Consider the following 20,431-nt stretch of genomic DNA (forward strand, 5'->3'; position numbering starts at 1 on the left):
CTTGGAAGAGAGACAAAACGTTTCATTAAAGAAGAACCCGTCCAGAGGACCTATACAATTTTTTTTTTCCTTTAACCAATCAAACAGTTTCCCGCCACTAGGCTTGTAAACAGAGAGCTGCCGGGCCTCAAAGTTTGGAGACGGGGGGAGCCAGGAAGCACTTTATAAAGACATTCAAGCCATTACAAACTCATACAAGGGGATAAAACAGACGTTTTACACAGTGAAATGTGACTGATGAAAACTTAGGAGCTTAATCCAACACCAGTTTGACAATGAATAATGTCGGATGACGAGTCTGACTCCACCGAGAAGAAATTCTGTGCATACTGCCTGCTTAAATGTTCGCTACATCTTAACTTATTCGGCAAATGTGTTTCCATCTCTGCTTTTGTGCATTAACTCTATTACAGAATGCGGAAAATTGGTCTTGGCGGAGGTTTGCACTCTCCAAGTGCTTCTAGTTTTTCTATAAATATCAATTGCAAGCTTTCTTTTTTAGAGTTTTGCGAATACTCTTTGTCACACTAAAAATGTTAAAATAAAGAAAAAAAAGAGTGAATACCTTTCAGATTCAGATAAACAACTGTACATTAATATACACCCTATAAAGAAATGTGTTCAGAAAAATTAAAAAAAGCTCTAAAACGCGATGTCTGGGTATTGAACACACCTCTGTCAGCAGTAGCAATTAGAAAAATATGTGGAGTGGGATCTCAAAYCAGGTTTCAGTTGCAACCTACAAACAGACACATCAGCTGGAGCGGAGAAAGCGGCACTCCTGGTTTGAGGAGGCAAACTCAGAACGAGCTGTCCAGCACCTACACTGATGACAGGGTGTGCATTGATTACAGGATCTGTCTAATGGCTATAACTCTCGACAGGGTTACTAAAGGAATGTCACGGCCCCAAACTGTAAACTGTGCAACCCCTACAAATCTACGCAGGACATTTAAAAGCCAAGGAGGACTCTGTGGCTGTCTGTGTTGCAGGAACTTAAGGTGAGGCTCAGTGACCTCACCAGAATCAACAGCATCTTTAAAACCTTCTGTTCTTGTAAAACAGAGAATGCTCCTGTGTTGTCGCTTCTCAAACCCTCCCTTTCAGACAACTTAATTAGCAACTCTTTTTTTGCCAGTTACTTTATAATCTGAAACTTGCTTGAATGGGAAAAGAGGAAACAGCAACATGGATATAAGTTTATACCTTTTTTTAAATTCCTGAAGAGTTTTTGATGCAGAACATGAGTAAAAAAGATTTGGTCAAAATATTTATGTTCCATAAGGTGCATTAGAGAGGAAGACAAAAAGTAAACTCAAAGACTTGAAGCATCTATAAGATGGTGAACCTAAATATTTGGGGGGGCGAGGTCAGAGAATGTTCACATGTGTCACGGTCCTTCTCCTCCTCCAGCTGGTTCCCACATGGAACAACAAAACGTGGGCATTAACCCTTTAACACTCATCAGGATGTACACATGCAGACAACGTATGAAGCTGCACTTCTAAAAATGGCTTTAGTACCATTTCTACATTTGAAAGCTAAATTTATACAATTCAAAATAAATATTTGTTACCTGAATTTGTAGCTACTTTTTATGAAACACCAAATTTATTCAATATTTAACCTCTTGAGCCCCATGCAAAACAGCATTTCCCGTTTTCTATTTCTTTTAACTTCTGTTAACTTAAGATCTGTCAGTTGAACCTGGACATGTTTGGTATCAATACAAACCTAAGAATCTTAGCTAAAAGCTCATGAAAACTATTTTTACATCCACAAAACACAGTCCAAACATCAAGCTGTTGAATCGGAAAGTAAACAAACTGTTCAAAATGGTGCCATCATAAATCTGATATTACATTGGAGCAAATCTGTAAAAGAAATATTTTGGACATTTTATTTTAAAAGCAAGTCAAAGCAAATACCAAAATACGTTATAAAGTGTGTTGAAATTTTTTTTAATTTACTTTAATTTGTGTGAATGTGGTCCAACTGAAGTCAAATATAATTTCTCATTATTTTATATAACGTGGCAAATAAATGTCTGGATAGTTTTTTCAAAATAAACATTCAATAACAAACCTCTTCAGGCAGGAAGGAAACAATAAATAACTTTTGCAATTAAAAACTTACGATTTCTTAACATTTATTAATGGTACCTACATGGTTTGTCCTCTGCAGAATGTAGGGCTGCCACGATTAATCGATTAATCGACAACTAATCGATTATTAAAATAATCGATGACTAGTTTAATAATCAATTAATCGTTTTCTTTGTTTTTGTTGTTGTTCTTTACTTTGTTTTTCTCTCCAAACTGCTTTGACACCTTCCACTGCCACATCTGCCTTTCTGTCTTTGACACACATGCACAGTGGTGGTAACCGGGGTAGATCGTGGACGTCACAAGACATTATACAGACAGGCTCTGGTATCATGGCTACCTGGCAACGGAGCTCAAAAGTGTGGGATCATTTTAAKAAAATGAAAGAGAAACCTGTGCAATATCTGCAGAGCAGAACTTGCCTTCCACAGCAATTATTTTTAGTTAGCATATAGCTAAAATCTAACAACGGTTATACAATAGCAGCTGCATTCTGACATGATAAGCTGTATGTTTTATATTCAATTAACGTGTGATCCGATTAGTCGACTGATCGAATAAATAATCGGTGATTAATMGATTATTAAAATAATCGTTTGTGGCAGCCCTAGCAGAATGACAAAACATCAAATTATTTCTTTACCAAAACATCTGTAACTTTGCTACAGTTTATTTTAGCAGCATGAATCTTTGCACAGGTATTGTCTACATGTGAATTTATGGTTTCCAAGAGGTTTTATCCTTATTTATTATGGTTTTTTTAATGGATTATATTCTGTCTAATGCAAAAATTCTTCAGGTGGGAGGGGGAAAAATCTGTTGCATCCTGAATATTTCTAAACCAACAGCAGCTGTTTTAATACCTACACTTCTGATACAATTTCCCAAGTGTTAGCTTTATTTTGATACCAATATTATTTAAGTAGAGTTTGTAAATGCTGAGACACACTCAATTACACTTCAGCATGGTATTTTGAGCAAAAACATCAAGAAAACCCCTTGGGKCTGAAGAGGTTAACTTAACAAGAGACTATTCCTGTTTGAGAGCCAAAAAATCAGGAAATGATGAGTAACTATAATTAAAAAGCAGTACAGCCTGAAGAAAAACGTATTGCCTTATGCCTTTTACAGCAACATTTTAGACAAAATTCTTGTGTGATTTATTAATCATTAAATAATGTGTTGAAGATGACTCACAGCTACAACCATACCAAATTTTCTTAGGTGTGTCATAGATCAACTTGTTTTGAGGCTGTCTCTTTAAATCCAAACAAGCTTACAGCTATCTAGCGGYGCAGAAACTTTTTATTTACAAATTAATCAAAAGATGTCAACAACAGAAGACTTGACCATCCAGCCTTACATGTTGGAGCCGGAGTCTGACCCAGAGCCAGAGGAGAATGAAGACGACCAAATTGTAGTTCAGACTTTCAGAAGTTCTGTAAAAATAATTTGATATAACAGTTCAAAATATGACCCAMTCAGAATATAAAATATCTACACAYCAACAGAAGAGAATAAATTCAAATTTTCTGCATTCWAGAAACTCAACMAAATGCATTTAACAACTRAAAAGATGTATTTTGAAAGATAAGTTCTTTTTAAATGAGCTATCTCGTCTCAGTAGTGTTAAAAGACAAACATTCAATGCTTATCAGTTGAGTCGACTCTTTAATGTGATTCATGAACTCCTGAATTTAGACTGTCCATGCTGTAAGGTGGTGAATCAGCTCCAACCACAGCGGAATATAATGAAATGAAAACAATAACAGTATGAGGAGCATTTGCTTGTAAAGGCAGAAAACGATACCTTGTGATTGCAAAGGTATGCGAGAGATGGACTGACCCTTCTGCTTGAGGAATTATGTTAGGGTTGAGATGAGGCTGTAAGCAGCACAGCAGGCCAAAGAAAACTGGAAGACAATCAAAAAAAATCTTCCCTACTGACTTTCATTCTGTASATCAGCAACTACTTAAGAGAGAAAACAGTTTAATTTTTCGATGCAATGATGCAATTTTCATCTGCACTTTCTGAGAGTTTAAATCGAGATATTTTTATGGGTTTTGAAGAGGGGAAGTCCCTCTGTCAGCAGTATTTACAGTATGTTGCCATATGTAGCACATGGATTCTAAACACATTGTGGTGTTTAATGTGGTGATGTCAGGATTTGTATATTTTGGTTATTTTTTTCATTTGTCTTTTGTGTTTATTGTTGAGTTTATTCACTTTTGGTTATGTTGTTTATTGTTTTGTTTTGACCAATCCTTTGGCCTGTGTCTACTAACAAACTCCGTAAGAATGCAGCAATAAAAGTCCATGTGGTGATTCTGATTATAAAAAGACAATCCAAACAACATATATGATTGATAAACTTATGAAGAAGAAAATCTAGTTGGGAATAAAACTTTTGTTTATCTAGCAAGACAAACTTGAACTGGTGGGTGACAGAACTTGGAGCAGGAAAAACCCAGGGCGCAGGTGAGGTTCAAAAGGTAACAAAAAAGCTTTAATATAACAGAAAAGGCTGGCGAGGCAGCTCAAAAACTCTACAAGCACTCACAGACTAGCAGGAACGAGGAAGACAGAACAATGATCCCACAAAGACTGAAGACAGGACACAGAATATAAAGGCAAACTAATGAGGACAATGGGAAACACCTGGGGAGACACAAGAGGAAACAGGTGAGCGTGGGCGGGGCTGGAAGGCAAGACAGCATCGAAGAGATACACGGGGGGGACAAAGAAACACTAGAAAATGAAAGAAAAAACACAGATCATGACAGTGGGATGGAACAGCAGCCTGAAAAAAAAAAGCACCTAAGTGAACAGTAACATGAGCCACCACTTTTAGTCAAAACGTTCAAAAATAAAAAATCAGATCAAAAGCAAGATGTAAAGATTTGTGACCCAGACTCATTTGCTTTGGGTCAAAGTCACAAGCTTTGTTTCCAGGCAACTAAATCCAAAATGACTCATGTGATCGCCCCAACTAAATTTGTGGGTAGAAGTGGGATTCGGAACATGGAGATGGGGATACTGTAATTTGATCATTTGGCCAGATCACCCACTGCTAATGCTGCTCTGACTGAAACCCTTATTTAAAAGTTCAAAGGACTTTTTTCATAGGCAGATACAAATGACAAAAGATCTGATTTAAATCTCTCCAAGAGTTGCTGAGGATTTAAAAGTCCCTAACTAGTGTTTTCCTCTCCAAGAATGTTGTAAACCAGAACTTCAAAACAGTCATCTCACACTAATGTTCAATACATTTAGCATAATTGAGGGTTATGGTATTTACCGTCAAACAAGCCAGATATTCAAACTTCCACTCTAATTCCACAACAGAGTAAGATATCATTTTGTAAACCGCCAATTCCAGTACAAGCTGCTCAATGGGAATGAATTTGTTGGTAATAAACCAACATGCTGCTCTCCTTTTCATTGACAATTACTGTTTAGGCAGCTGTACAACGCTCCTCAGGTTATCATTACTGGTGTATTTAGTGACTGAACTGTGAGGTTCTTAGCTGCTGGATAAAAYGTGTTTAACATGACAGATTATTCATGAACTAACGTCCGCAGTGTTTGGTGCAAAGCATCTCTAGAAAATGAAGTTTCACACAAACCCACACAGACAGAAGTGATATTTTTTATGAACATATTATAACAGAAGCGTAGGCGGCCTCCCTGAATGAAAAAAAAAGCAAACCACTCCCTGTCATGTGTTTGCTTTGAGCTAAACTCTGTTGCATAAGGAGGTATTGTTAGAAAGCCGCTATTCTAGAACCCAAATCCAAGTCTGAAGCTTCGAATTTTAGACATTACATCAACCCCCGTTCGGCAGGAAGTTCCTAAAACAGCTCAGCTATGTTTTCACTTTTGCTCACAGGCGACAGGTTTGTTTCTCTTCGTCCCCCCCCCCCYCCTTCTCTGAACATGTTTTCTCAAACTGCCTGAAATACCCTTAAAAAAAAAGAAGAAAAAAAGGCAGCCTGGGACTCAGGCGTGGACCGACTAAAGATAGCCTRAGCTGGTTTTCCACTCCTAAAGTCTTCGACATGGGGTCTTCCTGTCCCTAATCCAGCCTGAAGCCTTTGGGTTGGCACCTTGCCGGCCGTGGAGCCTTTTTCAGCCGATGATAACACGGCAAACCTTGGTGAGGGCCAAGCTGTAAGGGGCTCCAGATGGTTAGCAAGACCCTCGGCCTGCTCAAATACAATGCCTTGTTTAACATGAACGCATTAAATCGAACCTGCTTCTTTCTGGTAGATTAAATTAACTTTTTTTTTTTTTGCTTAAGGTAAATGCGCCTCCCCACTACACAAGCTGCAATTTACGCCTTTCTCAGTKTGTCTATGTGGGGTGTGTTAAAGAAGCCAGCACAAATGGAGGGGGGTGGGGGGGGGGGTCTAATAAGAAGACTGCCGGGACAGTCAGCTTGTTGTGTAATTGGCTCGCAAAAATGTGTGTGAAAAGTGTTTTCATGTGTTAGGGAGGGAAATAATTATCAGAGAAGGAACTGGGAAGACAGTAAACAAGTAAAAAAATGAAAAAAACATTTCTCTTGCTGTTTGGTAGATGTGTAGCTTTGTTCATAAACAGCAACACACACAACTAACTACTGTAAACTCCAGAATTTAGCTAGATTAACAGTTACTTTCCCTCATTCAGTCTTTACTTTTTGGCAGTTAGTAAAACTAGTGCTGCTGTGGTCAAATAAAAAAAGAAGCAGCTTCACTTGTAATTATGGGCTGGAGTCAAAAAAAGAGAAAACAACAGAGCCAATTTCCTGTCTCTTGGTTAATTCCAAGCAAGAGTCTTACATGAAAGGAAAATGAAAACACCGCATGATGAACGTGACCATGGGGGCAATAACCCTCTAAAATGTTCATAGGGCACTTCTATTTGACAGGATAGTATTAGGACTCATTTACTGTGCTTTTTTTTTTCTAGCCTGTGTGCATGAGAATCTTAGCCTTTCAAAGTTTACCAGTGAAAAATGTACTAATATGTGTGTTTGATGTCAGTTTGCTGCTTATGACTTCACAGATACGTGATAGTGCTTTCAAAGTTTGGAGGCCGAATGAAAGAAAAAACATAAATTTATTCAAATGTACAGGCCTAGAATTCCTTGTAGGAATAATGGCAAATGTTTAAACAAAAATCTTTGCACAATATTTTAGTACTTAAAATATGTGTTGTGGATCAGCCTCATCTCCTACCACATCAAATTTTAAGTCAATATTTTTAAAATGGACTAAGTTTAAGCCATTTGTGTATTTTTTGAGGTCGACCAACCGGAACAGCCATCTTGAATCAGATCGACTCCAGAAGTCCAACTCTTTTTCTGCAAATTTCATTAAAATCTATTCAGGGGTTCGTGAAATATTTCTGGTAACAGACAGACACACAAACACACGAAGGGGGGAAAAAAAACGTAATCATCTGATTTTGCCTTTCGGCAGCAGACAATAGGAATAACTTTTCCTTTTTCCAGGCCGTGTTTTTGCCAACTCTGCTGATGACAAGATCTGATACATTTCCATGTGCCCAGCAACCAACAGCARCATAAGACACCAAATAATCAAGATTTTGGGAATACAGGAAAGGAAAAAATGATCATATGTACGAGTGAATCAAACAATTCAGGCCAAGTCACGTGATCGTCCGAAATTATAACGTGTAATATCTAATGAATTATAGCAGCACAAACAGCCGTTTCAACCGCACAAACCTGCTCAAACAAAGCACTACAAAATTCAACTAGTTTGGTTTATTTTTGGTTCATTTTGGAGCAATGGTGACCACTGAATGACCCTTACAAATAATCTTTAATATATAAAAAGCCCTAGCAGCACAAATGACAATTTCAAGTGCACAAACCTGCACAAACGAAGCACTAACCACTCAGAATATTTTGCATCTTTTTTTTCTGTGGTTCATTTTTTGGGAGGGGTCAGCTTCACTCAGCTCGTCAGTTTACWGTAATCCTGAGTTATCCACAGCAACAAATGTATGTTTTTTTTCTTTATAGATGATGAAAATCAGCTGTGTGAATAGAGAACTTCAGTCCCCAAAAAAACATTCAAGGATTTTCAAGGACAAGTGTAATTTTTGGCTGCTTTCACAAGCTTTCCAGGGCCTTGAAATCCTTTTTCAAATTCACAAACTTTCAAGGAATTCAAGGACCCGTGGGAACCCTTAAGCAAGTTCTATAAGAAATGAAAGGAGAGGGAGCGACGTCGCCTCCCATGTGTCGAGTCCATAAAGGGGCAACGCGTCGTCAGGCAAACATCCATCAATCAAAAGACTAGATTGTCTCGTTTCACAGCCATTTCATGCTGTGTAAAAGGGCTGCGATCTATGTGGGCTGCAACCCCCCGAAATGAGACACAGCCTGCATGCCTCCCAATGATGAGAAAAAGCAAAAACAATCATCTGCTTCCGTTTTAAAGAGTACATGCTGTAGGACATCATCATACTTACGTTTTATGCAGCGATTGGTTCCTGGTGCCAACGCCCAACCCGAGCAGCACTGCTGACCTCCACAGACGTTAGGCCTGAGTCAAATGTAAAAAGGATTTATTAGACAGAAACTCACTTAAACCACCTTTTCGTTGAGTAAACTAGGATTTCAAATTGTTACATGACTAAAAAAAAGTTCTCTTCCAAAATGTCAACTTTAGTCTGAACTTTCTGTTGTGGCTTTTTTGTTTTTTCTGTGAACCTTTGAGATTATCTATGATAGCATGTTATTTAATAAATACTTCAGGGCAAGTCACAAATCTCTGTCTTAATGTGGACCAACAAACCTCTCATTCTATTATGTAAGGATCCAGAGTGAACACAAATACCGAGTTATTTGAGCCTTAACGGGATTATGGGAGACACGAGAGACATAAAACTACATCTTGCAACTTCTATAAACCATGCAACAAATGAGAGATGACAAGTTTTTAACAGCTAGGACTGGATTCTTTGCTCTCTGAACTTATCTGGCATTTTCTTTCCTTTTTTTTTCTTTTTGTCATGAGAAAGATAAAAAAGCATCCGACCACAAATCTGTGCTTCATTGTCTTTCCATGAGATATTACAGTAAGTGGATCTCTGACTCATGGAGACTTGAGGAGATAACAGGGATTAACTCATTGACCTCAGTCGGATTGCAATTATTAGCTGAGAGTGTTACGGAGGCGTCACAGGGATAACATCCAGTCATTTAGACCTTTTGGCAGGCTTATTGTTGTCGTAAATCAAGCACATCAGGCCGGGCCCGTGCCAAAGATTTCAGTCATCACGTTACAAATTCCATCAAGGGATTTGTGTCTGTAATGGAGATGTTAATACAACAAGACTACCATGCTCCAGGTAAACACACAAGCACGCACAATTAACCCTTTTTTTCTAGCACATTTTGATCCGGGAGCAATTCTTTTAACCACAGAGAGCGGGAGTCATACTGAGTCACATAATGTAAGGAGGGGTGGGTTAAGTGCATCCAGCACTGCCAGGGGCTGGAGATACGGTAAATAGGAGCGCTGAGAGGGAATTCCAAGAGGAAATGTGTCGCACGTTCACTTTCACTAACAAGTAGCAGATGATTCATCTGAAACAAACGAATAAAAAAAACTGTTAAAATCACCGGGCAGGCTGCTAACGCTCCTGTACATTTATGCAACACTTATTTTACGGCTCTTTGGAACTAAAAGAAGTCTATTCATTCAGTGCTGAGCCGTGTTTTTCAGCAAGGCTTTCACTCCATGCTGTAATAAAGCATGTTGGATCCAATAATGAAGGCACCTATTTTCTTTGCACGGTGCTTTAAACGGACAGCATGTTGTGTTAAACTGCAACTGAGAAGGTTGATGTTTATAACGTCCAGTGCACAATGTATAATTTCTGTTAAGCTTAGCCTACTGAAGCAGCTGGACAAGGTTTTGGGGATTTCTAAGATGTTAGACTTTTTTTTTTCTTTTTTCTTTTTTCTTTCTTTCTTTCTTTCTTTCTTTCTTTCTTTCTTTCTTTCTTTCTTTCTTTCTTTCTTTCTTTCTTTCTTTCTTTCTTTCTTTCTTTTTTTTAGAAAATGTTACCACAAAAGTATATAACTAAGAAGGGTTAGCAAAGCAGCTGAGCAATTGGAGAGTTCAAGCCACAAATTGGGGTTTATTTACCGTTTGGGCTGTTGTTATCGTTGTTTGTTTGGGGTTTAAGACAAGAAACCATGCATGACGTGTATATCTGTGCAAACTAATTAGATACGTTCTGTTTATTGTGAAACGAAACCATAAATTACCCAGATAATCAATTTTCTTTGAGCGAAAAGCCCAGTGTTGACCCGCATATTCACACAGACCAATACGAGCCTTTTAAACCCCCCTCTCTGATTATTCTGTAAATATTCAGCCTCTCCTGTGGATGAAAGCCTCGTCCCTATGGAACAAACAGAAGTGGATGCAGGAGGATCCATTTAACAAGAAGAGCTGTTTAATGGAAACAACCCATCATCCTTTTAAACCAGACAGAGGAACAGGTGTTTCTGATTAGAGAGGTTCACAAATTAAAGCTATTTATGGATGAGCCTCTGATAAAAGCTCACAAATCTGAGATACTCAAAGTTTATCTGATACAATGAATATAACGTGAGGTGTAATGCTGGTATACTTTAGCTACTGTCAAGGTGTTTTTTGCCACAGAAATCATTTCATGTCCTGGCATGACCTCTCACAACAAAACTCCCAGCATGCATTAAAACTCACATTCAGTTGGCCTGAAAGGTACATGTTCTCTGGATGACAATTTAATAGTATTTACAGAGTTCTTTGTGGCTCTTGTTACATCATCTGCTGGTTTTCCTTACAGGAAGAAAGATTGTGCTGCAGTGGGCCACCRCCACATTATACAGTAAACCGCATGGACTCATGTTGGCTGCAGTAAAATAGGTCACACAGATTCCAATGAAACTGCTGCTGCTGAGTGAATGCAAAAGTTTGATTATGAGTGGGAAGCATGTGGAGTTGGCTTCTCTTACCCAGCGAGTCGCCTTGCTCCTGCAGAGCCGGCTCTGGGGCTCTGCCTGCGGTTCGCCCCGCTCCTCTGCTGCGGGCTCCCCGGGTGTCTGGCGGCGCGCGGCGCTGAGGGGAGCTCCGTCCCGGAGGCGCYCGCAGCCGCTTGCCTGCCGCCGTCCTCTCGAGCCGCTGCCCCCCTGGGAGTCCGGAGCGGAGCTCCGGGAGGAGAAGCCTCGCTCCGTGAATCCCCTGACGACGAAGACTGACTGATCTCCCGGGACAGCTGCAGGTCCCGGTCCACCTGGCCTGCGCCCTCACGCTTCCCACCTGTCGTCTCCTCACTGCCTCCAACCCACACCAGCGCCACAGTCAACAAAACAACAAATCCCGCGCGTCTCATTTTGGTTCAAAGTTTTGAAACTACCGCGTAAAGTGACAGTCAGGCACCGAGTTATGATCAAATGTTTTTAAAAAAGAAGAAGAAATTGACCATTTGTTTACACGAKAATTCAAACCAGCAGCATCCTCTCCCAGCTGTGAAAGACGCCTGGACAGCTTTTCATTATGTCCAGGTAAGACTCAGGATGTTTTCAGGTTATCAAATCAGCACCTAACAATAAAAAAATAAATTAATTTAAAAAATCTTCCAGCGCAGAGATTTAAAAAAACAACTGTTTTAGGCAAACATTACTCCATCTGTTTTAGTGTCTGTTTAAGTGGAGAACTGGCGCAAAAAGAGCGGCTGCTGAAGCTGCGCTCCAAGTGAGAGTTTGAACCGTGCTCCCATGAAGATCACCTCCTCCTTGGATCTGAAGTCACTGGGAATTTTTGGAGGGATTGCATGAGCTTTGCAAGAAGTAACACCCCCTTGTGTTGCTTCCACACACAGGACCATGTGGCCACACTCTGCCAAGTTACATGATGATTTTTCTTCCCTTTTTTTTGTAACAGATCTCTCTCTCTCTCTCTCTCTCTGCATTGATTATGGATGCAGCTGTGTTGATCGTTCCCCTTCATTTTATATTTGAGCTGACAAACTGTTACATTGTCATAAAATTTAGGACWGCCACAACTTCCAGATGTTTTCCTGGGAGAGTTTACATTTCTGATTGATGCAACAATCCACAAAACGTGCAGCGCCACTTTTAAGAGCGTTCATTTAAAAAAAAGGGGAAAGAGAAAAAAGATTTGTTTTTTAAGCCCTGCGTGAAGTCTACTGTATTCTGGAAGCACACAGATCAAATTCTAACTGAAACTTTGGAAAACTGAGTTATGTAACCGAGCCCATTCCCCTCTCATGCATGCTGCATCATCATTTTCCCCCTACACTGTCTGGAATCAACACATTTCTCTTCTCCCCTAAGATCCTCACAGAACCCAAAGACAGTTGGCACACGCCTTTCATTTAGCCCACAGAATGCATGACTTTCTCTCTCATGAGTGCTCCCTAAGCACCATTACCTACCACTCACAGAACTCCCATCCAAAACATAATGAATACCGTATCCTGCCCATTTATGCTCTTCCACGTAATAAATCCCAGAGACAAAAGGCTTCAGCCTCTTTTCAATAGAGAAACATTATGATGTTTTATAGCATAAAGCTCTTTTTTTTTCTTCTCAGCTGTGCTGTTGAGGTTTGAACCTGAGCAGAGCTGATCTTCCATAACGAGAAATCTGCAAGAAGAAGACATTTGTCTCACAATCAGTACTTTTTGTCTCACAGCTGCACGCCTGGTGCTGATGTTGGTCTCGTGCAGATTTCTTTAGCTTCAGCTCAAGCGAAAATGCTACTGTTGRTGTCTAAATTTGTGCTTGTTTAAATGAGGATGCTGAGAACTACTGACCATCATTATAACCATTATGTTCCAACACAAGTTACATTTTTAGTACTTATTACATAAAGTATCAAATAATATAAAGTACTGTTTGCATTTGCACAAGTATGAATCAAATAAAAATATCATTAATCTGCTTTCAATTTGTTTCCCACATGCTGCTAAATTCATTAAAACCTTGCAAATAACTTCTACAGAACAGCATCTGCATTATACTAAAAACTGAATTCATGTTTGGCTGTTTTACAAAAAGCTTTTTGTTGTGCTGTTGGAATGCATTGTAACATCGAATAAACTCAGTATGGTAGGGACAACTAAATATTCCTTTGGTAAACAAAGTAAATTAATCTTTAATACAATTTACTTCAACAGGAACTTAAAAAGTGTTTGCAATTTTGACAGCGTAGCATTTTGTAACAATTTATCTATTGCAGATGTTAAAAGTAGTCCCAGTGGACAAGATTGCAGCATCTCAAAGAACCACCTGGAGGAACATCTCTGGCCATCACCACCACATCTACACAAAAGGTTATTTGAAAACATCACAGCCATTTCTATTATGCTAAATATACAGTATCTGCATTACACCRCACATCTTACAAAGAACAGATAACAAAATTCAAGTCTTGTGTTTCAATCGTCCCAAAACTAGTTCAAGTGTGTGATTGCTCCTCTTCTTGGACAGATGTCAAAACGTGAAGTCAAGTAGTTTCTTTTGAAGCTGGAACAACTTCCACATGCTTACTTATCAGCATAATAGTCACATTTACATGCATTTGGTGAAGAGCAACTGTCTCATCATCTCTGGGAGGGGGTTGAAGGGTCAGAGTTCAAGTGTACTCATTAGAAATCCAAACAGTATCATTACAGCCAGAATGTAGGCTTCCATTATCTGWGAGAAATGAGGGTGTATTTTCAGCCCCACCAGCAGAATTTTAAGTAATCTTTGTGAATCAGTCTCTGTGATGACTTTCAATGGAGGGCACCAGCAAGGAATGTCAATCTTTTCATTACCTTTTTTTGCTATTTGTATCAAAGCCCTAAGCTCTCCTTTCTTTTTGCCTCGGAGCAAACATAATGGTGACATTGTTCAGAYGGGGCTGGAGGGAAATGTGGAAAAGGAATTGCTATTGGCACAGAAATGTTTTGTAAAGATTGAACTTGTTTGCTTTATTAATGTCAGTTTTTTTCTAATTAGCTTTTGTTTTCTTTGACCGTGACAGCTTCCCCTGTCAAGGACTGGAAACCTGTCCAGGGTGGACCCCACCTCTTGTCTGTTGACAGTTGGGATAGGCTCCATCCCCTCATGGAATGGAAAACAAATGAAATGAAATGGAAGAATGAATGAATGAATGACAGCTCCTTCGTTTAGGGAACGTTAAAGAAGATGTCCATCATGCTTTGCAGCAGCTTGAGCCTCCTTCATATATGTAGTAACAGGCTTTCACGCAACAACAAAAAGCAGTTTTTCTTGCAAAAAGAATGTGCTATGTTTAATACGAAAATGCTTCACATGGGCAGGAAAGGGGAGGTTTCTTGATGGGAATTCAGGAGTTGGAGGGTTTGCATAAACAGCCTTGAAAACCATGTGAATGGACTTCTGAACAGTCGTAGTGCAGGAGTGGCCTGTGGGTTGTTCTGGGCATTTCTCAGTCTGTTTTATTACTACATGAGGTGTTATAKTRCAGWGGATGTTGCATTATAAAAGTATGTGATGCATTCAAGACTAACTACTGGTGCTCAGTTAGTAAATACAACACAAGGATTATGGAAATTTCAGTTATGACCTCMGAAGTTAGTCTGGTTTTCATTGTTCCACCTTTATAAAATACTGATTTTATGTTGTTTTATTAATCCCAAGAATTTAGTAARATGCTCTTSAAATGACTGGAAAATGCAGAGTTTTTGGTATTTTTTGGGGGGAGTATACCACTAGATCYCCCCTAGAACTGCTTCACTCCACAATTTCTCATTGACATGAACAGRTGTTCYTCATTCTTGTCAGCAGATGYTGGCAGGTATAAGGYAGACTTCTGTTATTCTGTATCAAAATAATCATATTGTTAACTTTTTTAATTGGACAACTTAGTTTCTAAAGAAAGAAAYTAATATCAAAGACAAAATTAATATTTTGGTATTGGAAATTGGCAGGGGATGGGGGGCACCTGATGTCTTGCCTAGGGTGCCAAATTGGCTAGGGCCGGCCCTGCCGTACTGTAAAAAACAAGCACAGCACTGTCAAACATGAAACAAAGGCAAAATGTATCATCCTCAGCTACACTTTCTAACAGTGGTGTGATCCAGAAACTTGTTCAAATCAATCAGACCACTGGCAAAGCTTTTGATCCATGTCATGACACTGGCAGTGTGTTCGGRGGGATCAGCTCACTCTCTTCTGGGTGTGAACTGCTAAGTTAAAGGCTCTCATCTGCATGAAAAAAAATAAAAATTAAACAATGGCACAGATTAATTACTTACATTTTATTTACAAATTATTGTCCATTTTCCAAAGACATATGTTAGATTTCAGGGTTTGACTAAGGTAGGTTGGCACAGTGGTTCCGTTCCTGCCCTTGGAACAGAGGCATGGTTCAGATCCCCGTCAGGATAAGCCTCTTGCAGCCTTGTTATCTTCACAAGAGAGAGAGACGTATTGAAGTTTAAGGAGCCAAGAGATGTTGATGAATGGGCTACAAGAACAAAGTATTCATGAACACGTTTTTTTWWTTTTTWWTTTTTGCWCTGCTGCGTGTTTTGACTCAGATCAGTGGAATGATCTGCTCARTTTACAAAAGATCTTTTAGATGCTCAATTTTAAAATTGTGTTCCAAATGTAGTTTTTTTGTCTTGTGTTTTGATAAACAATACATGTTAATGGTGTCAAATGTCTGTATAGTAATAGCATTTCTGTCCAAAGGTCAAGTTAGTGCCCAATTCAAAAAAAAAAAAAAAAAAAGGTTCAAGAAGAAAACAGGGCTTTCTAATCTTTAGTCAGACTCAAATTCAGTCACAGAATAAACCAATAGCATGAGYGAAATGTCTACTCTAACACATTTTAAAAATAAATTCTGAATGTTTAGATCACAAAATAAAACCCACAAGAAAGAGCTAACATGTGTGATCAATCAATCTGAGCTTTATTCTCTTTTCTCACTATTCTTTCCCCTTCCTTTCAGTTTTTTTTTTTGTCCTCTCACACTCATGTTGATGTGCCTACCCTGTGTCTGCCCCAAACCCCCTCAGTGGATCTGCTCCTCCCTGTGCCCTCCAGACTGTGACCTGGCCACAAGGCACTCACCGGACCTACTCTGTTGCTGCTTGTCCTGATTGGGGTGATAAATGGCAGTGAACCTCACAGCTTCAGACTCCATTCATGTTGTTTCATGGTGCCTCTACCAACCCCGGGTGGAAAATTAGGGTCAAGCTTTTTCCACAATAGGAGCTTTACCACGAGGATAGAAATGAATATTAATTGCAATTGTCCCTCATTTCACCAAAACACCACAGTCAACTTAAACTGCATCTAAACATCTGCTTGTAGCTGTTAAATGTTTTATTTTACAAAGGTTTTTAGAAAAATATTTGAGATCTATTTTGAGTTTTTCCAATTCAGTTCCATTCAGTTTTTTTTATATGGCATCAGTTAACAGTCTGAACACACATATAAACAGCTCCCCCCTCCACACACACACTGTCTCTACATCCTTATAGAGACTTTCCATTGACTTCCATTCATTTTTTATTTTATAACCTAACCCTGATCATTTACCTTAAAATTAACCTCACAGGTACCTACCTCACTGACCCTAAAACTAACAAAAACTCAATTCACATCTTAGTCATAAACCCAACCCCCCACCCACCCCACCCAAAATCAGCCTCCAAAGTCATGGGGACCAGGCGTTGGTCCCCACAAGGCTGCATTTTCCTGAAAAATTGTCCCCACCAAGTAGCAAAAACAAGGGCACATACACACACGCACGCACGCACACCCACATGCACACACACTGCTGGTATTCTGGTTATGGTCTGTTTACCTTTGCTGCTAGGAATGGATGAAGCATCAACTCCATTCGTTGGCTGACTCACCGCAGTGCACGTGCCTTCCAGCTTCCAACGTAACAGCACATCAATTTGGTATGAAGCTGGAGTTTGGCCTTGACTAATTCCTGGAACTGTTATTTTTGTGTCTTTTCACCAACATGTATATCGTTTCTAAAAATTTTCATTTTTGCTGACTGATGGAGTTTTAGACGAAAGTTCAACTCTGATGGACTAAATGACCTCAGTGGATAAAAGCGTCCTCTGAAATCACTACGACCGCTTACCAGCCGAACGCCAAACTTCCACCTCCCCTCCTCCAACCATCATCTTCTGGCTTCCAAAGACTTCTATCACCTTTAACCTCCACCACCAGTGTCAGGCCCCGGGGGGGAAGAAAATACTCCTACCCCTCATCTCAAGCAGCTCATCGGAGCTCACATCATCTCACAGCCTCTGGCAGGGTCTGAGCGCCAAACTCTGTCATTCATGTCAATAAATTTACTTCCTAATTTCACTTTGTCTTTGTGTGAGTCTCTCCAGGTTGAACTGGTATTGAGCAGGCCTCACACTTGGTTAGTTGCAAGCAGAGAATCATGTGGCCTCTCCTGCAACATCCATGTGTCCATTTTCTTATCAGATCTTCTTCTCTGCCTCCAATTAACCGTGACGGTTGGGAACCAGAAAGTTATAATGCGATTTAACCCTCTGCAAAAGGTCAATTTGACCTGAATAGTTTCTTATTAAGCATGAAAAATTTGTTATTTTTCATTCCGCTGAACCTTCATGAGTCCATGTGGTCAGAACAAACTTTCTTGACCTGTTAACCTGTTCAATATACTAAAAACAATCGTAGAGGGGGGTTAAAAATGACACCAGTTAGCTGAGTGGAGTTCAGTGCTTTCTACAACAGACCTGTGCTAATTACCAGTCACCAGCGTTGAATGGGCATTCCTCCAGCAAAGGGTCATCAGGGTTACATCAGCATCAACATGTAAAACAAACTAAAATTCATTTCGTCAATGAAACCTTGTTAGAAGCATGGGATCCATGGCATGGGAATGAAGGGAGGAGCAGATGTGTGGTTCAAAGAGGTATGATGACCTGTCTGCAGAAGCCCCCCGGGGCCGACAGAAAGCAAGGCCTCCTGCAGATGTTTGGGAAAGCTGCCCCATTCATCATGATAGTTTAGTGGAATTTCTTTGAACTACTCCTAAATTTTGTGTGACATTCATCTGGGGCAGAAATAGAGCAAATTTTCACAGACAAATACAGCTAATAAGATAACTTGGTAATGAGATCGGTAGCTAGTTTGATAGCTAAACAGTAAATTAGGTAGCTAGTTAGGTGGAAGGTTTTGACAGCTGTTAATAGGCCATCATTTATGGAAGCCTCTTGTTACTGCCCGACTCGTAAAACTAACTCCTGAGGGAGCCTTGTTTTTGAGCAACTCTTGTTTTAAAAAAAAACTCCACACTTTGTAATTCTCACACAAACACAAATTGGCATGTTGGAGTGTGAAGTCATGGTATGATCTGATGTAGAACTGCATTTTTATCCCGAGCTGCAGCAGTGGGATTTAAATCACCCCAGGCAAAAATGACAGGAGTAAAACTATAGCAGCTTGCAGAACAATTCGCGCAAAAAAAAAAAAAAAAAAAATTGTGGCAGTGGAACAAGCTGAGAGTTTATTCTGTGGACTGCCTTTTGTTAACATTCCAGTTCAGTGTAATGTAAAAGCATTCATATGACTCTATTCGACCTGCTGGTACTGCTGAGTTTTATGCAGCGTGCGCAGTAGGGAGCAGGAAGAGAGGCCCTTACGCATCCAGAGCCCCATCTCCTGAGCAGCTCCGAGCACACAGCAGGCTTCAAGGGCAACTGTTTATTAGGGAGCCAAGTTTTAATAAGCCTGCAGACAGGCATGCTGCTCAACAGCCTCAAGAGCCAAAGGAGGTGAGTTTACTTGTCTTGCTGCTTCTCAAGACTTTGCTTGGCATCATCGGCATCAGATGACCCAACTGTCACCTAATTGACATTTAGAACACGCAGGAAAGTATTTTAAATGTACAAAATAAATCTCAGATGCCGACTGTTCTACATAAAACTGACCAGAAATGACAAGAAATACATTATTTGTACCACAGATGTAGAATCAAGGATTCTGCAACACATTTTATTCATATAAATAACAGAGGTCCAACATCTTATCAAACAAGGGCTCTGTAAAGGGGTGTGCAGGGTGGTTTTAAATGTCAATGTGCAAGACACGGTTAATACATAACAGAATGCACAGACATGTTATCCCTTTGTTTTTAATGAGTTTTGACTGCAGGATAACTGATCTGGTGTAAACGTAAAGAGCTGCCCTTGGAAAATAAGCTCCTACCTTTTTCTCCTCTGTATTGGCACAGTTAAAATCAATGCTTAACTAAGGAAGAGGAAAATTAATAAATGGATGTTTACAATGACAGATGAGTAGAAAAATATAAGATGACTGCAGTAACAGTTATTAAAACATTAAATTTGTCAAACTGCCTTTCAGTGATAAGATAAAGAAGCACACAGTCTGTGCATTAAGCCTTAAAGGAGACATGTGCTTTTAAATGCTTTTATTTCACATTTAATCATTCAGTTGGGGTCTATATAAAATGGTACTGCAATGCTTTGGCCTGAATCTCTCCTTGTTGTAACTCTACAAGCCCCTCTTTCACCCCTTTTCTGAGGTGTGTCTCAGATCAACTCATTTTGACGCTGTCTCTTTAAATCCAAATGAGGCATTGCCCCCCCCACCCCCCCATCTTCCAGAGCAGTCCATCATAGCTTGATAAAGAAGTTTACAACCATTTAGCAACAATGTTTTATTTACAAATTAAGAGCGTTCAAAAAGTCGGTCTGGAGGCTCCAAAAAACCCATTCACCCAACTCACCTGCAGCAACAGTAAACTGCTGACTGGTGGGCCCAGGTTGGACATGGTGCAATTTCCAGATCGAAGTGAGAGTCAACCTGCACCATAAGCACCTGATGCCACCAGTAACACGTGGACTGGTCACTGGAAGTGAGAAGGATCTGCTGCCCGATGCAATCATGTTTCGGATTTCAGAAACCACAGATTTTGAACACAGGTTTTGAGTGATAAGCGTGACACTTCGAAAATTTTCACTACACCTTCCCAGAGGCGAAGACTCACTCAGTTTTCTAAGATCTACTGGGCGTTTTCAGGGGGAAAATTAACAAGGGAAGACTTGTCCATCCAGCCTTACATGCTGGAGCCAGAGTCTGACCCAGAACCAGAGGAGAATGAAGACAACCAAATTGTAGTTGGTACGTCACTTAAGACCTTATTTGGCGGTTCTATCACAAATGATTTGACTTAATATTTCGAAAAACGTCATAAAAAGTCGAGAAAACTAAGTGGGTTGCAAAAAAAATGACCCAAAC

General features: G+C 39.7%; 1 protein-coding gene across 1 annotated transcript in view; it reads right to left on the bottom strand.

The window, feature by feature from the left end:
• The window catches only part of LOC106520391 (latent-transforming growth factor beta-binding protein 2), a gene marked incomplete in the record, with an annotated part of 94,604 nt that extends 82,546 nt beyond the window's left edge, over positions 1–12,058 (bottom strand). Inside the window, 2 exon segments of the mRNA XM_014012473.1 lie at positions 8,593–8,666; positions 11,135–12,058. Coding sequence (XP_013867927.1) covers positions 8,593–8,666; positions 11,135–11,511 — 451 coding nt within the window.
• Positions 12,059–20,431: the final 8,373 nt, after the last annotated feature.

The sequence above is a fragment of the Austrofundulus limnaeus genome, unplaced genomic scaffold (genome assembly GCF_001266775.1).
Source record: "Austrofundulus limnaeus strain Quisiro unplaced genomic scaffold, Austrofundulus_limnaeus-1.0 Scaffold2, whole genome shotgun sequence".
Taxonomy (NCBI): Eukaryota; Metazoa; Chordata; class Actinopteri; order Cyprinodontiformes; family Rivulidae; genus Austrofundulus; species Austrofundulus limnaeus.